General features: G+C 44.5%; 1 protein-coding gene and 1 non-coding gene across 2 annotated transcripts; both read right to left on the bottom strand.

Moving 5' to 3' along the window:
• Positions 1-12: 12 nt before the first annotated feature.
• Positions 13-22,621, bottom strand: LOC124307041 (ETS translocation variant 4). The gene is made up of 10 exons (XM_046768340.1): positions 22,485-22,621; positions 15,953-16,043; positions 14,087-14,140; positions 10,848-10,907; positions 8,736-8,931; positions 7,920-8,059; positions 2,676-3,223; positions 2,203-2,545; positions 1,302-2,082; positions 13-147 (listed from the first exon to the last, which is right to left on the bottom strand). The coding sequence occupies exons 1-9, from the start codon at positions 22,542-22,544 to the stop codon at positions 1,607-1,609; spliced, it is 1,968 nt and encodes a 655-aa protein (XP_046624296.1). The 5' UTR covers positions 22,545-22,621; the 3' UTR covers positions 13-147; positions 1,302-1,606.
• On the bottom strand, positions 13,204-13,276 carry Trnak-uuu (transfer RNA lysine (anticodon UUU)). Its single transcript has one exon. It is a non-coding gene; the product is annotated as a tRNA-Lys (tRNA).
• Positions 22,622-23,473: the final 852 nt, after the last annotated feature.

The following is a 23,473-nucleotide window of genomic DNA, read 5'->3' as shown; positions in this document are numbered from 1 at the left end:
AGTAGAAGTGTCGTGTGCCGGATCGATGTAGCCGGCTAGGCCTATCTCCCTCTCTCCCTCTCTCTCTCTCTCTCTCTCTCTCTCACACGCGGCGGTTTGAATCAGCAACTCACAATACTCGCCAATCGGCGGCTAGACCGAGAAGCGCTAGAAGGAGAAAGTTTCGCGTAGTTTTCATGCGTGCAAAAGAGACGCAGGCATGTAAACATCTCAGCGGGACCGGCCGCTTAGCGCGTGCATGAATTGTGTCAGAACCGAAAATATACCAAACTGCGATATATTACGTCATTCGCGGAATATCTGCAAGTATCATTCGAAAGTATTTAAATATGTGTGAATACATGCGTATGTATGTAGTGTATAGGCACGTGTACTAAATATAAATACAACACTGTTATAAACGTTTTCATGAATATCACGTGCCAAGTATGTAACGAAAGATAATATTCAGAAAAGTGATGATGATCAGATAAGATAAGATAAGAATTTTTCCAAGAGTATTTTCCTGGCTCAATTGCGAAACTCGTGGATGACGAATTCGTTTGACATCTAGATGCTCGCAATAATATATAGTTTATCTGTAGCTAAATTCGTTTATCGCAGGATCCTGATTCGAATAAATTCCAAAGTCAAAATTAAGCTGCCTGAAATCTTGAAAAATTAAATCCAGTAGTTTACTTCCGTTTACCAAGTAATTCGAACGGCTGTTTAAGATACTCGAGGAAAGTATTTTGCGATACTTCTGCCCGTTATTATGTCATGGCCACAAGTGTTCAGGTAAGTTCTTATGTCGCAGTGATATTGGCTGACTATTATATCTCGTTTTTATATTCGACCGACGTAGGCAGATATCTGTGTACCTACACACGGATTCTAATACACAGCCTGAGATTAGCAATCGCATCATTGAAATTAACATATGACCAAATATGCAAGGAGAGCCAGAATAATCTCGAAGAATTATACTTTAACATAAAATTGATATGAGTTCATCGATATAATGCGACGTTTCATAGTGTCGCTATAATTATACCTAAATACTTTTACAATCGCCTCATTTTTCTCTTCAAACATTGACTCATTTATTTGAGTTATTTTTACTAGCATACTTTAAAAGGTGCCATGTAAAGGGACAGAAATAAACTAAAGGACGATGAATTCCACAACTGAGAAGGTTGATCACAGGAACATGAAAACTGTCCGTTCGCAAGCAACTATGGCAACTTCGTCGTATACTTTATAGTGTACGTGAGCGTTGATAAAGAAATTTATTATATTTACACAATAAATAATAACGTTACATTAATTAATTAATTGTTGATAAACCTATCCCGCAAGCGATAGCACTATCCGTGTGGTAATCATCATCACGCTTGACAGCAACAATAAAATGAATAAATCACAAAGTTTTGCGTCGACTAGATCGAGATTATTCTATATTATTATAGAATTTCATACTGATTTCGGACACTATTCTATGAATAATTATCGTTTCCATGCACGACGAAGCGCACAATTACGACAACCTCAATCCCAGGGTGTTGCGCAATATTTACAATCGACTTTTTCCCTATCGACTAAAAGTCCGTCGAAACGACCGGTATTCTCAACACACGCAGCTACCGACTCCTAGACAGTGATACGACGTCTGATCAAGTTTTGCGCCTGCACTACCATCGAGCAGCGGTGCTTGCGTGTCGGTAACGCTGGTGGCCGATAATTGGGCGCGCGCAGAATCAACACCGGTCGTTTCGGAGGCCCGAGTTCTGGCGGTATCAATTTCTCTGGTCCCGGCCGATAACGTCGAGGATTCGTTACTCTGGTGGTAGCCACTGCTCGCTCTCCCGGACTCGTGGGCTCTGACATCCAAGGAGAAATCGTGCGCGGAAAGCCGACCGTAGTTCAAAAACGACTCCGTGTAAGCCGTCGAGGGGTGATGATGGTGGTGGTGGTGGTGGTGGTTGTTATTGTTGGTGTACTGGTGCGCGTAGTGCGCTGGATACCTTGCCGACGGGGTTTTGAAGCCCTCGTTCGCACTGCCCAGATACTGGTGCAGGTGATGCAGACTGTGGCTTCCGTAAACTGCGAGAAGACAGGTTTGATTGTAGGATCTAAACGTTATGACTTTGTTATGAGAGTATCTACGACTAGAAGACTTTCAGAAAAAAGTCAAGAGTCTAGTACAATTTCCGCGAAAATTACCTGCAGCGGTGTTAGAATACATTGCTAAAACGGCGTCACCATATCCAGTTGAGCTGTGCTTTCCCAAATCCGTGGATTCGGTAGTAGAGGCGGTCTTCGCGATGGCAGAATGGCTGCTCCTAACACCGGTGGTCTGAATTTCCGTAGGAACAGCAGCAGTGGTGCTGCCCGAGCCGTAGGCCATGTTGAAGAGTGCCTCTGGATCGCAGACGAACTTGTAAACGTACCGTTCGCCAGCTACCTTCTGCATTATCCCCTTCTCGTAATAGTATCGCAAAGATCTGCTCAGCTTGTCGTAATTCATCGCTGGCCTGTTCTTTTGAACGCCCCACCTCCTCGCGACCTGCATGAAAATGTGATCAGAATTAATCCGTACCACCATCGATCGTTGCTGGAGGGTTGAACCGTTTGAACATCAGACCCTGAAGAGTCCAAATCCGTTGATGACCGAGCAATGGAATCGAGAGACTCACCTCTTCCGGCTCGATCAGCTTGAACTCCATTCCACGTCCGGTCCACGCGATGCAAGGTGCATTAGCCGGGTCGTCCAGAAGAGCGACAAGGAACTGCCAGAGTTGAAGAGAGCCTCTTCTCTGCTGCTGGTACCCAACGGCAACTTCACTCCATGGCGAGGAGGTGGTGGTCGGTGACCGCTTGGCGTAATCCGCGCTCCAGGGAGTGGGCGAGGTCCTCTTCTGGAAGCAGGACGACTGCCGGTCCCAGGAAGTTGCGGAGGTGCTCGAAGTCCGCGTCTCTAATGGCGTTCCGAGCTCGGTCCACGTCGGTGTTACGCTGCGCTTCGCGTAGATGTCCGCGTTCCAAGCAGTCTCTTGACGCGATGCGTACCCCTCGGTGCTCGAAGGGGGTGCCACCGACGGCCATTGGGACGTTGCCGAGGAGGCGCTCGCTGGCCGGCTTGATGTCGGAGAGCTTCTAGACTCCCTTTGCGCAGTTCCATTGGAGTACTGCTGCTGCTGCTGCTGCTGCTGTTGTTGCGAAGGTTGATAAACGAGACCACTTCCTGATGGAAAAACAATTTGCAAATTTTATGGGATTGACGGTAGTTGAAGATGGGAACACTAGGAAAAATGGTGCTGTCCAAATTGACCAAAACGACCGAATACCGTAGAACAATCTTTGTGGTCAGTTAGGAAATTGTATAAAATAATATATTGTCACACTGGCACCAAATAATGGGCTAGAAAAGTCTGCCACCGCATTTTACTTCCAGTAAAGGTTCAAATTTTACCAAAAAAATTTTCATACAGTGGAATGGATGTTCGCAGTTTTTCTCGTCCATCATGTTCCACGATATCTAAGAGACGATTGTACACATTTCTTTAATCGGCGAACAGAATATCCAACACCATATATTACGTACAGTGAACGAAGGTGATCAATCAATCACCTTCAGAGTTACGGGCATGAAACTATGTGGGTGGGGTCGCAGATTTTGGTACAGTTTAAAATCTACTTAATAATAATTAGTCATTAGAAGTATACCGGTGCTGTTACACCAGCAGATTGCACGCGGAGTGCAGCAACGCAGGACTGGTAAAATCCGGTTGTATATATTATTCAGGAGACTGTCTGCCTGGAGTTTAACCCTTTCATATAATCTTCTTTGCTCTTGTACGGGGCGGTCGGTGGCGAGCCGTGGTTTTAAAACGGAATCATTGTTTTAATCAGAAATTGCGTCCGCAAAGCTCCGCTGATCCTTAGAATCACGGTCCTTGGTCCTTTGAAACACTGAAGCCGACCTTTCTCTGGTAACGATGTGAAAAAAGTGTTTTCCCGGTGATAAAAGACACTCAGAAGAAACATTTTGAGAAGTCTCCCCACTTACTGTGCCATTTCTATAAATCATTTATTGCGAACCAAGTGGCGTAGTCTCAATTTCAGGTATAGAAGAGCGAAAAAATGCCCACCATTTAACCGGGCGTAAAATACCGAGAAGGGAGTAGCCAACACGGGGTGTTACCGTGAATAATTGAAGGATCCCGACGGGCTGCAGAATCAGGGTGATGGAGGATAGAGAAAGCTCAGTTGTTAAGCTGTGAAGCTGGAAGGCCGGGGTTGAGAGCGAGCAAGTGGTCTGGCCGATGGGGATGACTGACCAGCCCCGTTAGCCTCGACTAACCCCGAGTTCGTCCATCTAACGAACGATGCGTAGGTATACGACCGTTTTCATCAACTCCCGATTAATTTTAATCTGAAACTAACCGCAAACCATCCCTCGGCTCAGCCTACAACCACCCTCAGTTTCTCCGTTCCCCGACGCTCCAAACTCGTAGACAGGTTAACGTATATAAACTTTGTTCAACGGCGTTTACTTGCGGCTACTAAGTAAAACAGCCTCGCTTCAACCCTCCTGCTGATTGCTTCTGTAATTGTGTGGATTATGCGAGATAAACTGCCCGGAGATGGTGCAGCAAATCCCCTTTGAAAACAGAACACGGATTTAATGTATCTCAAAGGTTGTGCTACTTGCTATTGGATACCCATATCATATTTCTTGCGCCGGGTGTTTGGGAAAATATATAATTTTTTAAACCTATTCAAAATCTCAGTATGTATTGAAATTAGACTCTATAGTTGATTAGTGTGGAAGGCTTTGGACTTGATAATATACTGGTTTCAATGTGAACGAAACGCGTGTGAGTCAACACCGTCAATTGATGCATTACACATTCGTACCTAGAGGTACAAAAAATACATCATCAGAGTATTTTATAACCTTAATCGAGCTGACCGTTAGCAAATTACCCGCCACGTTACCCATTAATAACGAGACTCTAATTCCTATCGCCTAAAACTTCCAGTATAACGAAAGGACTGGTTTAAGACCATTAGCGGGGATTAATTAGTTATGCGAGACGTTTCAAATAAAATCTCGGCGCGTTGATGAGACAAGAATATTGAAAGTAAGACTAGAACAAGAAGTGAGCGGTATCACCATTGCTATTATTAATGTTCCGTTTCGGTAACACTTCAGCGTAAGTGTAAGTGATCGCAATGAAAACTCATAATGCAAGCATTCGGAAGTTACGTTGCACCCTGAATATCGAAGTCGTGTGTCTGTCGACTTTTTCGTAAAATATTTTCTGGACGATCATCGCTGCTGGTTACGTTATAAGAAGTTAGAAACTTGTCAAAGATTTTCAAAGCTTATCACGAACCGAGACAACGCGACACGAAGTTTCTCGTGTCTGAGGATAGAGCACCAAGGGCGTGTAATAACAATTGCACTCACGTTTCGCGACAAGGAAAACAGCTCGTCGAAGTAACGTCGGCAGGAAATTGCTCGATATTCAAAGCCGAGGCGTAAGGCCGCGGTGTCTGTTATCGGGGGATGGAGTCCTGGAAGATCCAGACGCCTCGGAGATATGTATATTAATGAAAAGCTCCGCGGCACGCAACGCACGCGACCCCCTCCAAGAGAGCCCGCGATCAGCGATCGGAAAAAAGCTATTCGCAATTCATAATCCGTTTAAGGTTCGTGCGCTGCGCTGTCGGGAATATTGAAAGTCAACTTCCGCGGGCTTTTCTGCTTTATTATACGAGTCGCACAGCCTGCCGAATAATTATAGGATCAAATTTCGTGACTTTTTTTATCATTTCACTGACAAGAATATTGAGGTCAGTAACTCTAATACATTCATGCTACAGTCGACATGACCTAACGGACCATCAAACATAACGCACAGCACCAAATAAGAAGCGACGTTGTGTGGACAGCAGATAGGGAACATCTATTATGTACGGCTTGACTTCCGGTGACAGTAAACATCAGGATATACCGTCTGTGCAAAGGAGAATCAGAAGCAGCCAGAACAAGTCGCTGGGTCGGTTTAACCCATGTTCAAAAACTGGAATGAGGAAAAAAAAATGTCGTCTAGAAGAATCCGGGATTTTTGATTCGGTTGGTTAAGGTAGTGCGACTTTAGATCATTTGCTGGATCACAGTGATCGTTTTCGAATCGAACAAACCTTGAGTAATTCAACGCGTTTTGAAGTAAACCAAGCCGTGTCCCTTCTGTCGGTACGGTTGATCTTCCGTCCGGTAACAAGGGAGCTTTTCTAACATTATGATCGTCGTCAGAACCGTCATCGCTCTGACGATAGTGTACACGTATCCAGTTTCGCGTTGAAACGGACAGCAAAAAGAGCAGCGAACAGCAGCAGCCGGGCTGCTGAAAGCGCATATGAAAAATTCATCGGTACAAATCGCAGCGCGTGTATAGGAGGAGAAGGGAGACATAAAAAAGTGAGACAGAGAGAGAGAGAGAGAGAGAGAGAGAGAGAGAGAGAGAGAGAGAGAAAGAGAGAGAGAGAGAGAGAAATAAAAACTAGATAGATAGAGAGAAAAAGAGAAAGAGAGAGAAAGGGATCACGAGAGTTGGATGTACGGGAGGAACTCTTCCTCTTTTTCGCTACGGTTCTCCACCCTTCCACCCTCGCCCCTCGACGCTCCTGGCATGTCGGGTCGCGTATGTATAATTGAGTTGACGCGCCCGGGTCGGATCCTCGCCTCTCGTCGCTACGGCACTGCGCCTGCACGGAGGGGTGGCTCTCCGTTTTTCCAGCTTTTTTTTGCCCCCTGCTGCAGAGAGATGGAGAGAGAGAGAGAGAGTGAGAGTAGCTTCACCTACACGTATGCCTGTAGTTCCTACGCTGGGTGAGAGACCGAGATAGAAGACGATGATGTCGGAGGATGAGACGAGCCAGGGAGGTTTGTTAATGCGTCTCACTAATTAATCAGCCCCTAGCCAGGGAATGGCGGACTAAATAGGGGCAGGTGGGTCGGAGGAATTCACGGCATGGATACGCGCTCTAAACAAAGGCACAATCATCATCATGCCTCACCTGGTCATGCTCGCCGCACGTTCTTCGCTACATGGATTATTTTCACCCCCGATAAATCCTCTCGCATTATTTTTTCGCCATGTTCTTGATTCCGATCGGCTTCCAGACGCTGCAAAAACTTCGCCAATTAGAGTTTGCGCTTGACGGTAGGTAAATTACTCGGCGTGATTTGAAGCGAAATTTGTACGTCCTCAGCGAACGTTAATCAAATATGAAGAATTGTCAATCGCACCGTATGGACTTCGGAAACAAGGAAGAATCTGAGAATCGTTGGATCCATCGCTAGGTCTCATGTATCAGATTATACGGAACGGATGTGCATCGGATATTCTCTTAATGATTATGTCAGAAGTCGACTCTGCACAAATGGATGGCGCACGACGTATGGATGAACGTGCGGGTGCAGAAGGGACGACGGTTGACACGTGCAAATCCGAGGAGTGTCTAGCGATGGTTATTTACTGCGTTGTCGCCGGGATGGTGTAGGATCATCGGGATGGGACTGGGGGACGCGGTGGTTCCTTTGTGCAGTGATTCGTCACGGTCCAAGGATGAGTGGCCGAGCGATCCAGCGAGGGGATTCGATTACTTGACTTTATATGATAGTTGAATCATTGCTCTACGCCACAATGGCCTCGTGCAGTACTCGCTCGAATGTATCGCTGTTTGTATTAGCTATGGTTAGCCGAGCGTAGGAGGGTCCGACCAACAAACGATCGTTGTCAACGAATGCTCATCGGCCGTCAGAAAACGCCACTGAAAGACGATTTCCTCTGATTTTGCACTGTGTCCTGAGTAGGATCCTGCATCGCGACACAAGAGAACACGGATCGGACTAATCCTAAGCTCACCGTTGTGCTCGGCAGGTCCTGACGACGACAGGGTAGTCACGGTGCTGGTCGGTTCGATGTAACCCCGATCCGTCGGTTCCTCCTTGACCGCGATACTTTTTGAGCCAGATTTAACTCTTTGGGAACTCAATCGGTTACTCCTGTAAAAGAAAACGACGTTTATCGATTTATCCAAGCGGTTCCGCGACTTGGAAGGAGGTATTAATGTTTAATTATTTGACGGCAGACACGAGAGTAAGATAAAATGACTTTCAGTGATCCGACACCGATTCAAACTTCAGAGCTTGAGCATCTTTTCCCCCGTCCTTCAAGTTCATGTGCAGAATGGCGAAGCCATTTTGTCCAGCGGTGCAACAGGTTATTCTTAGAGAATAGGTACATGATCACACATTGTCACTAAAGTACCATTGATCAAACGATGCTTGTACCATGTTTCAAATCAAATAAGTATTCACGAATTTCAAGTGAATAACTTTACGACAGCGGCATGATTGCCGACACGAATCGAAGACATCACGTTCTGACTAATCTGGAGTCAATGAAGAATAAATGTAAGATCGATTAAAAAAGGCAAAGCAGAGGTGATTGGTCGCCTAGATAGGCGGATGACGCGAAATTATGCGAGATGTCAGTCGATGAATCACTTCATTCATCAAGGCACCAAACATTCCTCACAACCGTGACCTACAGAGTGAAAATCATCATACTGCCGTGCCCATCGAGTATTACAATGTCGACGCGACTGACTCGATGGATTCCAGATACGCGAATCAAGGCCTTCGTATGAACATATAAAGTAAAAAGAATTCCATATACCCATAACAAGAAGCCGGTGTAGCTGGGCTGAGATCCAAGAAATTGCTGCTTTGCGAATGGGAATGAGCCTGCAATCCGGAGTTGTACTGCGGATGATAGCTCGCTTCCGGGGTCTCCGTGACCTCAGTCACTTCCGTACTTTCCGTCACCGCACTTCTTCTGCAGTTACCAGCTGCTTCCTGTTTCACCCCACCACCTGAACAATAACACATCAAAATTTTCACTAGCGTCAAGATAAGACAAGAATCAAGTCCAGCAAGTAGCAGCACTCTGTGACCATACAGAGACCTGCACGATGCATGTTTGACGAAATCTGAGCTTGTACATGGGATTGGGCGTTATTGCGCTCATACAGATATTACGACTCAACGTAACATATTACGTACGCAATTAATTACACGTGCAGGCGAATCTTTATAGGAGAGCAAAAACGTTTTCATTTCGAAGCGCGATCCGTCAGCATTCACCACCATGTATTACGGTGGCGCGTGTCCCACCGGAAGAAGAGTCGAGTCGCCGCTGGTGTTGCGGGGTGAAGGGGACGTGGATCTAGGGGTAGAAAGGGAGGAAATATGGGGTTGGGTGGGAGGGGTAGCAATTCAACGGGGGGGCTGTTAATAAATCAAACAAACGCTGGTCGTGGGAAGCATAAGTCGACTGAATCCCCTCGCTATCGTTATATTTGTAAACAGTAGCCGCCCCCGCCCCTCCTCCTTATTGCTCTTCTTCGTATTTCACTTATCATCGGCCCGACTCTTAGGCACTTTAGATATCAGGTACAGTGTGCACACTGAATGCCGTGCATACGCGAAAATGGATTAAATGTGGCGTCTGGTCATTCGTTTTTCTAAACGAGAGGAATCCGACTGTCTATCGGTAATTGAATTTTAGGTTGTTTAAATTCATGTTTTAATAACAACTGTTTCTTTTTTACCTAGAGATGATCGTTAGCAAATTTAGGTTTTTTCGCCAGATCCGTCGGCCACGCGAGTCAATATTGTTTTACATTTTAACAGCGGTGATCATGATGATAAAATCTCGTCAATTTGCTACCCTGGGCAATTCAGCGGCCTTGTTAACGCAAAATAACCGAACCACGCGTTCAGCGCCATTGGCTATTTGCACTGCCGCAGCGTGTGCTGATGATATAAGCCGTGTACCGTGCAATATGTGGATACGTTAGGGTATCCACGTATGCGTACTGTGTATATACACAACTTTACACGAGAATATTAATTCCTCGTATGTAAACGAGGAATGGGAGAAATAAAGAAAGAAAAGCAATGGAAAACATGTGAGTTGTATACCTAATATGTGATTAAAAAAATAAAAAATGGAAGCGTTTGTTTGATCTAAATTCGATAAATCCGTTCAACCGTATCACCGAGTGAAGCCTCTCGTGTGTAGAAAATTGAACGTTGAGTAAGAAAATAAAAACCTATTTAGCTGATAGCCGCTTAATTTTCGTTGTGTAGGAAAAGCGGAACGGACCCTTGGTAAGAGGAAATAAATCAGAAAAATCGCTGGAAAAGATACTCACCGATTGTTGGTTTAATACATAAAGTGCTTCTCAGTGTAATCCGCGTTATCGATATCGATGGGGTGAGGTGAAATGAGACGAATGCTGAGGAGGAGGGGGAGGAGGATGGATGAAAGTCAACATACGCCGGTGCTTGTTTAAAAAATCACCCAAGGGCTTAATTTTTAATAAAGCGTTCGGTCCTTGGCCCCGAGTCCTCCGGCTAAATTTCATATACCTGCCTATATTTCTTTTTTACTAACCCGAGGGTCTGACTTAGGTAAATAGGAGGTGTGTAAAAAATCGTGAAAAATCCCGAGCCGCGACGTGCTCGACGATAATCTCATCTCCGTGTACAGAAATCTGATTATCGAATGCTATCGCAACGTTGAAGCCGCTGCATAGATGCGGTTAGGTACACGAGCAATCCGCGTGTGTGAGAAATCCTGCACGTAGTTTCCGTCGAATATCTAATAGCTTGGAAATTGCTTCTCGAACATCGCAAACGCGCAGCTAAGGCTCGTCAACTATATTTGCTATATTTTGTACTAATGATAAACTATAGACAGCAAAATATTTCCTCACATACTAACTTGATATGTGATGAAATTCTGGGACGTATTGCTCGCTGTCCTCGGTCTCGCAGCTGCTGCCTGAAACCAAAATTTCATTTATCACACACTATTGTTAACGATTGCACGAGTTGGAGGAACGGTAATAAGGTAATCGGAAAAATGTCCCGATAGTTCCACCCCTACAGCCCCGTGGTTGACCTTATAACGGGCGCTGGTTCCAAATACGTAAATTCCCCGACTCGCGAAAGTTTATTAACGATCAGGAGAACCGTGTGACGAGTGAATCTTGTAGATTTTCACAGTTCGTTAATAAAGAAGGCGATAATCGGATTTTGAAATCGTTTTACCCGCAGGTATGAGAATTAACTGCATCGTAGGTTTAGGTAGGCTGCGCAGTGCTGACTGCACGCATTAGCATGATTGCAGAGTCGTATATTTATTATGTGCTATGGTCGATTGCCACGGCTTGGCGGCGAGAGGAGGATCGCCTCGACGTCGAAAAGGGCGGCTGCAGACCCGGGCGAGCGACGCGTTTTCACCCCGGCGCACCCCTCTTAACTACCCCGAATCCTCCCCACTGAACCATTACAAGCCAGTGTGTATATTATACCAACAGTTAGCTGAATAATTAATATTAATGCTCCAAGTCTGAGACTAGACCTTAGCTAATCGATCTCTCTATAAGTATACATATAATGTGGTACATAATGTAACTGCTTATGTATTAACGCGAGATATGCACAATCACGTACAGCTCGATGCACGATATCAGATTTTTACAGCACAGCATCGACGGTCAAAGTATCTCGATACAATCATCCTTCCGAGTGTTATCGAGCTTCAATTTCTGCTTCATCAAGGTCTGAATCCTTCGTTCGTTGCAACAGCAACCATTTCAGTCACAGTGGGATGCTCAGCGATCCGACATCTTGGATTTAGAAACTATCAAATTCTAACTTCAGATACGTCGTCAGCGATCCCAAAAACCTCCGGGTAACAAAATTTAGGCCAACGTGTTGAATTAAAAATGTGTGACTGACTGCGAAAGGGTTAAGCACGGTTGAACCATCGTGATGGTGATAAAATACCCTTATCATAGGTGTATTACCATTGTTGAGAAATTTTTGTTTGAGAATTTAACGCGGTGTATGTTTCAGACACTAAACCCGACGAAAACAAATATTTTTATCATACCACACTGTACTGCCTCTTTTTGCATCGGTACGTATAATAAACGTTTACATTGTATCGTGAGTACAAATTGCAAGTGCTCAAATGACCGTAGAGAGCAGAAGGGCTCTTAAAATTCCCTAGGGAAGTTGGGATCAGATTTCAGGTACCGTTTCACGAGTACAAAGATAACATCTGCAGGGTCCCGATTTGGAATCAATGGAGGAAGTGAATCGTTGGGTAATTCGTTTCCTCTAAATCTATGATAAGGGAAATCAAAACACGGTAAGGTCATTGGGAAACCGTCGCAAGTTTTCCCTGAGTTCTCACGAAGTATCACGGTCCAAGCTTATGGGATCTAGACGCCGACAATAGGACTTCCTCAACCCTCCGTTTTCTCCTACCTTGCGGGAAAGAAAGTTGGCAAATTGATCGAAAGGTTCGTTTTGGTGTACCTAACACAGTTAGACGCAATTCACGTATGTGTGCGAAAAGAGAAACCAGACTAATAGAACTTGCCGGTCTAATCAATTTAATGGGGTTCGACTGTTCGCGATTAGCAACAACACCGAGGACAAGCCGTGCGAGCCGTCCCATTGTTGTCGATAGTTTATTGTTGCGCGGAATTCGATTCGAGTATATAGACACTGTAGGTATGATACTACGTACATATATGGAGATAATGATGATTCGGTGAAAAACGATTTGTCGACGACAGTGAATTTACAACGCGACGCCTTTGCCGATACTCGATTAGGTAATGACTTAGAGAGAAGCTGCTTCGACGAACGACGAACCTTTTCAAAGGCATTACTGATATTAGAGAACAATGAATGGGTACCAGTCGGCTTGCTTGCGCCGGTTTAACCTCGCTGCTTTGTGCCCTGCTTGCGGACTGTCGCTTCTCGTTCTTCGACTAGCCGATTTTTCATCAATAAATTGTCAACATCCATCAGCTGTCGAGAATGAACAATATCTAAAATAAAGTTGTAACCTGCCACGGACTCACCCCCCGGTCTCTATAGATATGTATATTCATTGCATGATGTGTAAAAAAAATTGGGACATGAGAACTTCTGTTCTTTACAATCTTGTGATCAAAGGTCGGTTATAAACAAATTCCGGAAATAGAAAATTATCCGTACTATGATCTGAATTCGATTGAAATGGAAAAACATTGTTGAAAAAAAGTACAAAAAAATACCGCCCGAACAGGGACTTGAACCCTGGACCCTCAGATTAAAAGTCTGATGCTCTACCGACTGAGCTATCCGGGCCAATGGAGTTGGAGTTTGATATTAAATATACGAAGTGAGAAAAGTATGAAGAAGTTATTTTTAAAACATAGTAAGAGAATTATTGCTCAATTCATGACGCAATCACTGTCGATGATGACTGTTTATTTTCGCACGGTAATAGAAAAGATAAAGAATGTTGCTGACCTGATCGGTCAGTTTTTTATACGTGAGCTGTAAATAAGAATAACCAAAATAATTGTAATGCAATTATGATAGCCGACAAAATGATCAAATGAAGTAAAAAATTAATTGCAGCGATTCAAGAGTCAACTAACGGAAACGGAGCAATTTTTTCTCTCACTCGCTGATTGTGATGTATAAATTGAAACATAGTTATCGCTTCCAAGTTCATTATCACTTGCTCTTACTTTCTCTTCATATTTCGCGATTAGTTTAATTTACTTTCAGCAATAAATACCGCTCGCCGCGAGTAATGGAGTTGTTCGAATAAATTTACATTTTAATTCTGCGCAGGTTTCCTAATTCTTTGTAGGATGAACGAAAAAAAAAATTAAAGTCTAAGACTGTGAACAGGGAAGACTTCGATAGAATTATTTTAATAAAGTTCCAAGTGTTAAGCCTCTGAAAATTGAAATCAGAGACGAACGATCGAATTTAATACTTATAAATTGCCGGAAGGTCCCACAAAAATCGAGTAATCCTCCACAGGAACAGCAAATCGTAAGCTGTATGTTAATTTCTCTCGTTAAAAAATAAAGATAAATATGAAAATGAACCGTAACCATGGGTACAACCCATTACTAAACTTGAATAAATAATCATGCTTACCATCCTGGAGCCACGGTTCTTGCCGGTATTCTTGACTGGGGTACAAATCGCCACCTAAAACAGAATGCGACAAGACGTGTCTAAAGTAATTGCTTGAACAACGATCTACGACTGCATTTCAAATAATCGCACTTGTCTTTTATCCCCACAACTATAGTATTAGTAATAACAATACAACAGCCGAAAGAAGATCCGAGAGCATGAAATTCATTAACAACGACGTGACGAATCGGAGGTGACTTTGTTCCGTGAACAGGATTCGGTGACAATAGATCCAGGGTCCAGAATCCTGAGGATGAATCAGTTCAAACGGATCCTGCAGAAATTAGGGAAAGATACGAAAACCCTTGCAGCGCAGCATGTAAGTATCTATATCTCGACTATCCCCAGACGCAGCAATTAGCCTCTTGTGTATAGGGTGTGTTTAATGGGTGTCTCTGACCACCGCGGGTAGTCCACTCATCGTTAATCTCGTTTCATTCGTCGCAAACCCCTTCGTCTGATCTGGTCCAATGGTTACGGACCTTCTCCGAGTAGGACTCATGAGCGTGTCGAGGAATGGAATAGGCAGCAAGACTGGATGTCTTGTTTGGTCGACAATGCACGGAGACGCTTTTAAATCCTGCAGTGACTCGGAAAGTCAGACGAAAGTTTCGAGGGGTATATTCGGAATCGAAGAACGCGGAGTGTCTGGCCTCGGAGAAGATTTCAATATTTTTACACGCAAACCGTGATCGTAACGCGATTACCGAGCTGGAATTGCGGCATTATAGGTTCTGATTGAGTTACGCCACCCTCGGAGTAGCGGCTTATACCGTGGCATGCCAATGCTACATCTACAAAGTGTCAATCACTGAAGAGAGAGAGAGTGAGAGAGAGAGCCGGGTGAACGGCGGAGGGTGAAAACTCTCGTCCGTCCGTGTGCGAATGTAGTCGTCACGTCTGCCAACATGCACTCCGGTCGATCTGTCGATGCAGTAGGTAAAAGCTTGCGAACGAAGGTGGCAACACGCTTGTGAGAAACCCGGGGGAGTATTTGCGGTGATAATTTGTTGCTTATTGAATTCCCCGCTGCGGGGGTTCCGTCGCTCACGAATTGGAGGAGGGTAGTGGGTCAAGGATGACGGTCAGACGACTCGGGGAGGAAAAGAAACTCTCGACCATAACGTTCGGCTTCCAGATTCCACCCTTGTCGAAACGTGAATGGATTCATCCGTTTACCCTGAACGGCTTGGTAGATAAGAGACTTCGAAGCATCGCTTGGGGAACGTTGCCTCTAATGGAAGAAGAACAAGTGCCCGCTGATTTTGACAGCTTAAGATCGTTGTTACAAAGATGATTATACGTTTCAGGGTGGGCGATGAGAATTGGAAGTGAAACGAGAAGTTTGGAAAGACGAGACGTTCGAGCCGGTGACTGAGTGATCGGCACCGCATGAGGTACGTGCACCAAGTTTTGCCAGAGTCTCGACTCGTCCCGCATTTTCCCTTTTCGAAAATAATATTGTTGGCAGTTGATGACGTTGTGATAAAGATATCGACCTTGTGGGCGTGCGGCTGACAGCCCGGCTGAATCGAGGGGGACCACCTTCTCTCTCTCTCACTCCCCACCAAACCGGGCGTCTTGTATTCTATCAAAAGTGCTTCAAAGCACCGCGCTGTTGGCGTATAACCACCGATCTGCAGATTCTCAACACGTGCTGTGAAAGAAGCGGAAGATCGAAGTAGAAGATAAACCAAGCCATGGTAGTGTAGCCATAAACCGTGTACAGATCGAAGTTCATTCGATTGGAGAAGAAACTGCTCTTTCCATCCATGAATGGCCTAAAATAGGAACTGCAAGGTGTCTGTATTCAGGTTCACTCACCGTGTGTCTTGTCGACTCCGGACGGTGACACGTAATACCCAGAGGTGATGGGGTGCACCGGATCACTCAATCTGTTGTACCCCTCGCCGGTCTGAAACAGAAAAAGCAACAACGGTCAGCATACCTACGAGAGAAATTCGGTTGTTCGATCGGAGATAAAGAGGAATAACTGATCGAGGGACGAAGGTGGATGAAACAGACGGATCTTCCCGAGTCGCAGGTTTGAATGGGGCGAAGAGGGCGAGACGACAGAGCTTGCGGGGCTGCGAGGGAAAGGGGAAAGAGCGAAGATGGGCGCGGAAGACATCCGGTGACTGATTGGAACGCTTCCTCTCCGCGGGGCAATCTTGTGGTAAACCAGGTTACCTCGCCTCGCCAATATCATCTACGTGTGCATCACGGCGTTGCATGTATGTGTGTGGATGTTGAATTCCAGATAGCTTATACTTCGAGACGATCTTTTGTCCGTAACTTCGTCACCAGTTATAGCAGACACTTACGGAGCAGGTAAAAGATCGCTTAATTGGTTATCGAAAGACGGGCTGATCCAAAAGTCACCTCTCATCGCGCTCTGTACGGTTCCACCACCGCAGTTCTGTTCCCGGACCCTCGGGGGCGTTTTTCCCACTCGACTGGATGACTCTGGAACTATGTGATGCAGCTCGGTCGAGGGTTGAGGACACTGTCGCACTCTGGAAGTCTGCTGGGATCGCATACTGGTGGGGGGGGCAGATTTCCCCCTATGGGAAATGGGAATTGGTGGATATATGGAGGAGGCACGCGGCGGTGTTTGCATACTTAGCTTACGCGTCATTAGCTGGTTAACTTTGTTAATGCTGCTCGATTGACTGTCTCCCCCCTCAACAAACCTCCTCACCCTTTTTATTATACTCCTTGCGGAGTACGAGTGTGTTTTCACTACGGATATATTTCTGCAATATAAACGCTTTCATCTACATACCTCCTCACGGTCGTTCGCTCGCCTCCTGGATAAATTTTCTTATCCTCAAATCTATTATTAGAGGTTTTTCATCACTGAGTTTTACCGCTCACTGTGAAACAGCTTGCCAGCCGTCTTGTGCTTCTGACGTTTCCAATTTACTCAGGGATATCCATGAATTCCTTCGAGTCGTTTTCCTCTCCAGTCATATATACTGCACCAATATCATCAGCGATATTTTTTTTCCGAGCATCTTACATATCAATCGGAGAAATATCGATACAGAATATGAATATTTTCAAATCATTCTGTATCACTCTCTTACTTACGGTATGATATACAACACTTAATCCAAGTACGGATTTAGCTCATAGTTCACGCAGCGCTCGTCGGAGTGAAATAAAATTAAAAAAGAAAATTATTGAAGACGTACGTGTAGTGTAAAAAAAAGTGGAGAAACTCACAGGTACAACTATACCAATTAGCTAATAGCTGTTTTTCTCAGAGTTCCATGTACGGTGGAGCCAATTTTTCTCACTGTTCTGTTGTTCTCTCGTTTTCACCAAACCCCATTGTTTGGCCCTCGGTGACCTGCGTTATTGTTTTCGCACTTCCCCGCCACAAGGGAGTTCTTTGGCTTCTTTTCCCAACTGTTAGAAACTCGCCAGTCTATCCTCAGCCTGCGGTGCATTCCCAAACGAGCCACGACGTTGTACTGCAGGAAAAAAAAGACAAGAACCGTACCCTCGTCTCACGGTGAAAATTAGCCATCTTCGTTGTTATTACTTTTTTGCACAATGTTTCAGGATTACACCTCTACCTCGGTAAAATCATAACGATGATGAATCAGTCCAGCTATTTAATTGCAATTAATAGCCGTCATCTTAGACAGGTTTATAAATTCAGACGTTCGGAGTATTGATATTAATTACGATACAGAATGTATCCTCTTGCGTGATGAGTGCATGAAAATCATTAATTTCGAATATAATCCGATTCGGCCTGGTCTCAACTGCTCTTCGTTGTCTCGATATCACAGGTGATCGTTGTACAACCGACATCGCTGGTTTGGAATCGTAATTCCATCGGGCCTTGTACAACCGACGACATTTAGTGGTCACGTAATCCAATGCTAACGTGAACAGACGTAGGAGATTATTTGATAATTAACTGGACAAACACGCTCTGCAGTTTCCCCTCGACCCTCAACTTTCACCTTCTCCACCTTTGCGGTCCCGTCGAGCCACGTTGCCACCGATCTACTTCCATCCACAAGTCACACTGTACACACCGAACTGTCCAGTCCAGTCCGGTCAAGTAATAAAGCGAGCCGAGCTGTCAGGCGTGTGTCACACTCCCTGTCACTCCGACCACGTGGACTGTTTGGTCTTGTATGTCTCCCCACCACGGGCTGGACTGACAATGAGGGAGGAAGGCTGCAGGGGCGATTATGCCCTAATGCTTGTGTGCAGTCCGCTCCATGGCGTGACCCCGGCAATAAGCGAAGGACTTACGGCTTGTAAACTCGTCGACAAGTCAATCGAGTGATTTGCTGTCTGGTTTTATATCGAGTGCGTGCCAGACTTAGACACCGCGGTTTATTGATACTGTTATCATGCAGCATTTGTCGAATAATTTTCATTCGCGTTTTCAATATCACGATGGACCGCGACTGCGTTCAAAAACGATGAATACGTCGGCTTCGGTATGTACGGATTGTGAAGAAACAATGTAATTTGTTTTTTTGAAGCAAGATTTCAAATTCGAAAAAGTGGATTTAATACGGCGGCATCGAGTGACTAATGCTGTTTCATTGTGACTGTTAATCTCGGTTTTCAGCTGTTGACGTGTGGGAGGCTTTCAATTTTACACTCTATTTTTGTTTTTATTTAATGCTTTAACATTATTTTCCTTTTTCTATTTGATGAATTTTCTTCTGTTCGTAATTCATTTTCTATCTGATTTTGAAGATGTTTTTTCGGACTGTCACGCGAAGCCATGATATTTTTATAATAATTTCTGTTCCCCAAAAATATTCCAGAATAACAATCGTAAGGCAATGTTTCAGGAAAATAGGTACAAGAAATCTTGTAGAACGAAACCAAAATACAAAAATTATCAAATTGAAAACAACAAATTTTTTAAATAGAAACGGCAGGAGAAAAAATTTGAAAAAAAATTAAGCCCGAATACAATTCATAACAGAATACCGTTGGTCACTCCATGCCACCATATTGGGTTCACCATTTTGAATTTGGAAATTCCGAACCGAGATTCGTGATCAGCGACCTCGAGAGTCCCCGATTGCCAAGTTTCATCGAAATCAAATGACATTTTGGATTTCAGTCCACCATACCGAATCCCGCATTTTGAATTCGAAAATTCTAGTGGGTACAGACTCGCAATCAGTAACCCAAAAACTCTGCAGAGTCGAGATTTTAAGCCGTATTATTGCAAATGGTACTCTTATTTTCTTTACAAGCAGAGTAACGAAACTATTTGACCCAATAAGTTCACAGCGGAGGAAAGAAAGATGATAGGAATGACTGAGAGGCTCGGGTCTTCGAGCGTTAACGGAAACTCACTTACGTGAAGTTAGTAGAAGGGATTGGTCCTCAGTAATCGGGGGCCCGGATTGGTGGGCCTTCAACTTTGACCGTTGTCGCCGGGTGGCAGCGGCTCTTTTCAAAGGAGCAGGATTCGTGGCTCCCGCCGATTTCCGGGTCTCGTCCTTGCGCGTACGTTAACCGATTGCTGAGGGTGAGAGGTTTAGCCGGAAGATGCTCTCCTCGTGTCGGGATCAAGGGAAGCTGGTCCAGATGATCGATTGATTGACTCAGGCTCGATCAAACCACATCGAAATCTGTATTTGCTGGATGCAGCAGTAATCGGTCGCTCCGGAGACTTGGATTCGGCATCAACGGCTGAGGACATGGACCTCCTTTGCAAAATATGCACAGATACTACCGGCGAGACGTTGAATACTCCGTCCAGGGGGCTTCTTCCTGTGCTCCAAGGCCTCGGTGAAAATTCTAGCTCATTTAGGTAAGGCTTCTCTGGTCCTCCGGCTCTCGGGATGGGGAGTGAGGACAGTTACGGGGAGAAACACAATCGAAAAAGAAATTAAAACTGTAGTCTTAAAATTAGCTCTTAACCATATCGAGGGTTTGACGCTTTGCTGTTAGCGTACAATTGTTAAGGCACTCCGGTGGGGGTTCAGTGGTCACGTAACACAGTGCGAAACACCGTGTGTTACAAGATATGAGAGGGAAAAAGACGACGAAGAATAATGAAAATTATATTGACGTGAGAAGAGAAAGTGTCAAAATATGTGACATAAATGGCCGTATCTTCCGATTGCGGTGACTTAGAAGCTTGAATTTCTTACACCTCGAAGAGACCGTAGACCTCAGTATTTGATATTAATTTCAACTCGGTACCTCTACCCGTTCCTGAGAAAAAAGGGTCTTGAGAGACGAACAGCAAAGTGATCTTTTTTCCTTTCGATGCACGGAAGCCTAAAAACAGAACCTTTTTTTCTCGCGATGGTGATCACGCTCAGCCATGTAACCCAAAGTGCAATATTATATCGATGACGTATCATCTGTCGGGGAGTAATCATTAATTGCGTCAATTGTGTTACAATGCAGCATAGTGTAAATGTTACAGAGCATGGCATACAGACACGAGTTGATTCGTTCCCCTCGGTCCGGTCCGCCCCAACGATCATGGGAACACCGAACGGTTAACACTGGCTGCCGGTGGTCATTGAGTGCTGGCATATGTCGAGTGGGTAGGTAGGTGCATGGTGGGGTATACGTGTAATTCAGTATTATACGTGTGTGCCGATCTGTGGGAATCGGGTGATCTTTCACCTCGAAAACCAAAAATATATATATATATATATTATAAAAGCATATATACACACGTATAATATATAAAGAAGCTGCTCGAATAGCCATACCGCGATGTATGTCTCCCATATACTCCCACGTGGTTCCGCGGTGTGGAAAGCGAAAGTATGTATCTTATATTCTCGTGAAAAAAAGAAGACAACGAAAATAAAATACCCCGGATACACCGAGCCCTCAACCTTATTTCATGCTCGATTGAAAACGAAAAATTTATAGGTACAGGAACGTGTTTACTCAGGTGTAATTATTTCTCTACATAAGTTCTTTTGGTGAAATCTACGCAATGAATTTCTACGGTATTCACCTGATACGAGTACAGTGGAGTGAGATTTTTTACTGAAAAATTGTTCGTGCTTTAACCCTCAATTTTTCAACATTAGACATTATACTTTATTAGTTGGTAATTCACAATATCTTAACCGAGTTTCTGAATATAACAACTTTTGATCAAACAAATTGAAATTCCTGCGTATAATTTGCAGATCATTCGCCTGCTCCAGCGCGCTGCAGCGGTGCACGTGGAATTATTTCATTTGATGTAGTTGGACTAGAATATTTAATTGAATCTACCGAAAATTCAAATTTCATATCGAGCAGGGTTCTTACAACTCTGTTCCGAATTTCCCTCTCGGACGTTTATCGGCCACCCGGAGTTCCGGAAGAAGCGTTGCAGCGTTTCTCCGACGCGACGGCTCCGGAACCCCCGCATAACGATTTTGCGTCGATGTATGCGGTCGTATCGCATACCCTCCGCAAGATGCGTCCCTATTTACAGGCTGCAGGGGCTTGCAGGGGTGACAATTACGCGTTTAGAACTTACAAAAGGGGTGTCCCCGTGGGACGCGGCATCCGAGCGTTGAGGCGCGTGCCGCGGCAATTGACTCCTCCGTTCAGACCTCATTGCCGCTGCATGGGGTAACTGTGTCTTTTTTTTCGAGTGCTTGTACGCCTATGTGTGTATAAATGTACTCACGGATTCGTGCGGCGTGAAATATATACAGTCGCATTATCATTGGACTATTGTCGTGTGTTATATCGTGGAGGAGAGACGTCACGTCGCTTTGCAGTTCCCAATCCTCACGCCATTCCGGCGCACAGTGCGGTTTCAGAGATAACATGCACATGGAAGTCGCAAAGTCATACTTAATCGAGATCTTGGTTGATTTGGTATTGCATACTTTGAAAAAAAAAAGAGAAGAAATACTTTTTTACTGCAAGTAAATTAAAAGTATCACCTTGTTCTCCCTGATTTTTTTGTTTTGGTACAAATAAGACGATGTATCGATGGTGGGAAAAATGTTAATTGGGATGAATTTTATTCGAATCAGCTGCTATTGTGGAGATTCAAAAATAGCCTCAAGTTATTTGAATAGTCTTCGGACAGTATTTATTTGTTGTTAAAAAAGAAAAATTGAACGAATGAATCATTGCGTTGATCTTAGAAAATTTATTAGATTTTAGTTCGTCTTATTTGAACAAAACATATCATTAATCGAATAAAAAAAATCAGGGGAACAAGTAAATACATTTATTTGTAAAAAAAAGTAATTTTTCTTTCAGTTCATAAAGTGCGCCAAAGAATTGCAATACTTAAATCGAATTACAATCTTCTAACGTAATAAAAATTATCATGCATGAAACGGCTGTAAAATATGAAGGCAAAAATTGTAAGTCTTACCATTCTGTTGAGATCGGTGTTGTTATCGGCGGGTACTTCTTGATCAGCCAAATTCATCATGTCGGTTTAAAAATCACTCTATTATGTCTCTTGACTCGTTTCGCTTATACCTTTCGTTTAATTTTTGTGGGGCTATTATTATACAACTATGATTATTTACACAAAAAGTGCGCCTGCAAGGCACGACAGATGCAAACTAAAATCACGTTGTCGGCCAATTCCGAAGATGATATAATTCGGGGTGATCCAACTGCCCGAGTGTATCATCGAGTTAAACTATTCGTCGCGTAATTAGAGGCCTGCATGTCGCATCGTACAAAACTGCAGACGTAGGTAGGTATAATACGTTATATACTCGAAGTCTGCACCGTGCAGCCGCGTACTAAATCCGGAGCTTTTATAGTTTGTTATGACAGTTCGCGATCAAAGATAGAACTGATAGCGGTACGAGCCTGGTGATTTGATCCCGAAAAACGTCATCCTGGGCTGCTTCCACCCCTCGCCTCGCCGATACGACCCCCGCTCAATTCCCCCCTCCTCGCAACCCTCGCCGCCACCCTAACATCGCCACCCCTGCGAAAGAGGGATGTTTCCACGGGCCAACGCTCGAATCCAACCTCCTCTTTTCGAATGTCCCGCCTTCCCAGTTGCGTCATAGAGCTTTCGCGAGCGTTGGGTGGACGGGACGATCCGTAGGCGGCACCTTTGAGTCCGAACGGAATTCGGGGATTGGACGTCGGCTCGTTTTCGCGGGGATTTGCTATTCTGCAAGAAATTTTGCACTACATACAGGACGAGAGAGCGACGGAGACGGCGCGTAGCCGTGTTTGTGCTTTGCACGTATAACCTAGGCCGCGCCTCAGTGTCTTGTACGTATAATACCTGCAGGCACGGCCTGTAGCTCCCGATGATCCGGTGACAATCTCGGCTCTTGGATTTTTTTACGAAAGCGGCTATATTTCGAAGAGTTTTTTTTTGACCCAGAATAT

This window comes from Neodiprion virginianus, chromosome 6, assembly GCF_021901495.1.
Source record: "Neodiprion virginianus isolate iyNeoVirg1 chromosome 6, iyNeoVirg1.1, whole genome shotgun sequence".
Classification (NCBI taxonomy): Eukaryota; Metazoa; Arthropoda; class Insecta; order Hymenoptera; family Diprionidae; genus Neodiprion; species Neodiprion virginianus.
Note: the sequence above shows the minus strand (reverse complement) of the source record. Positions and strands in the feature narration are given on the sequence as shown.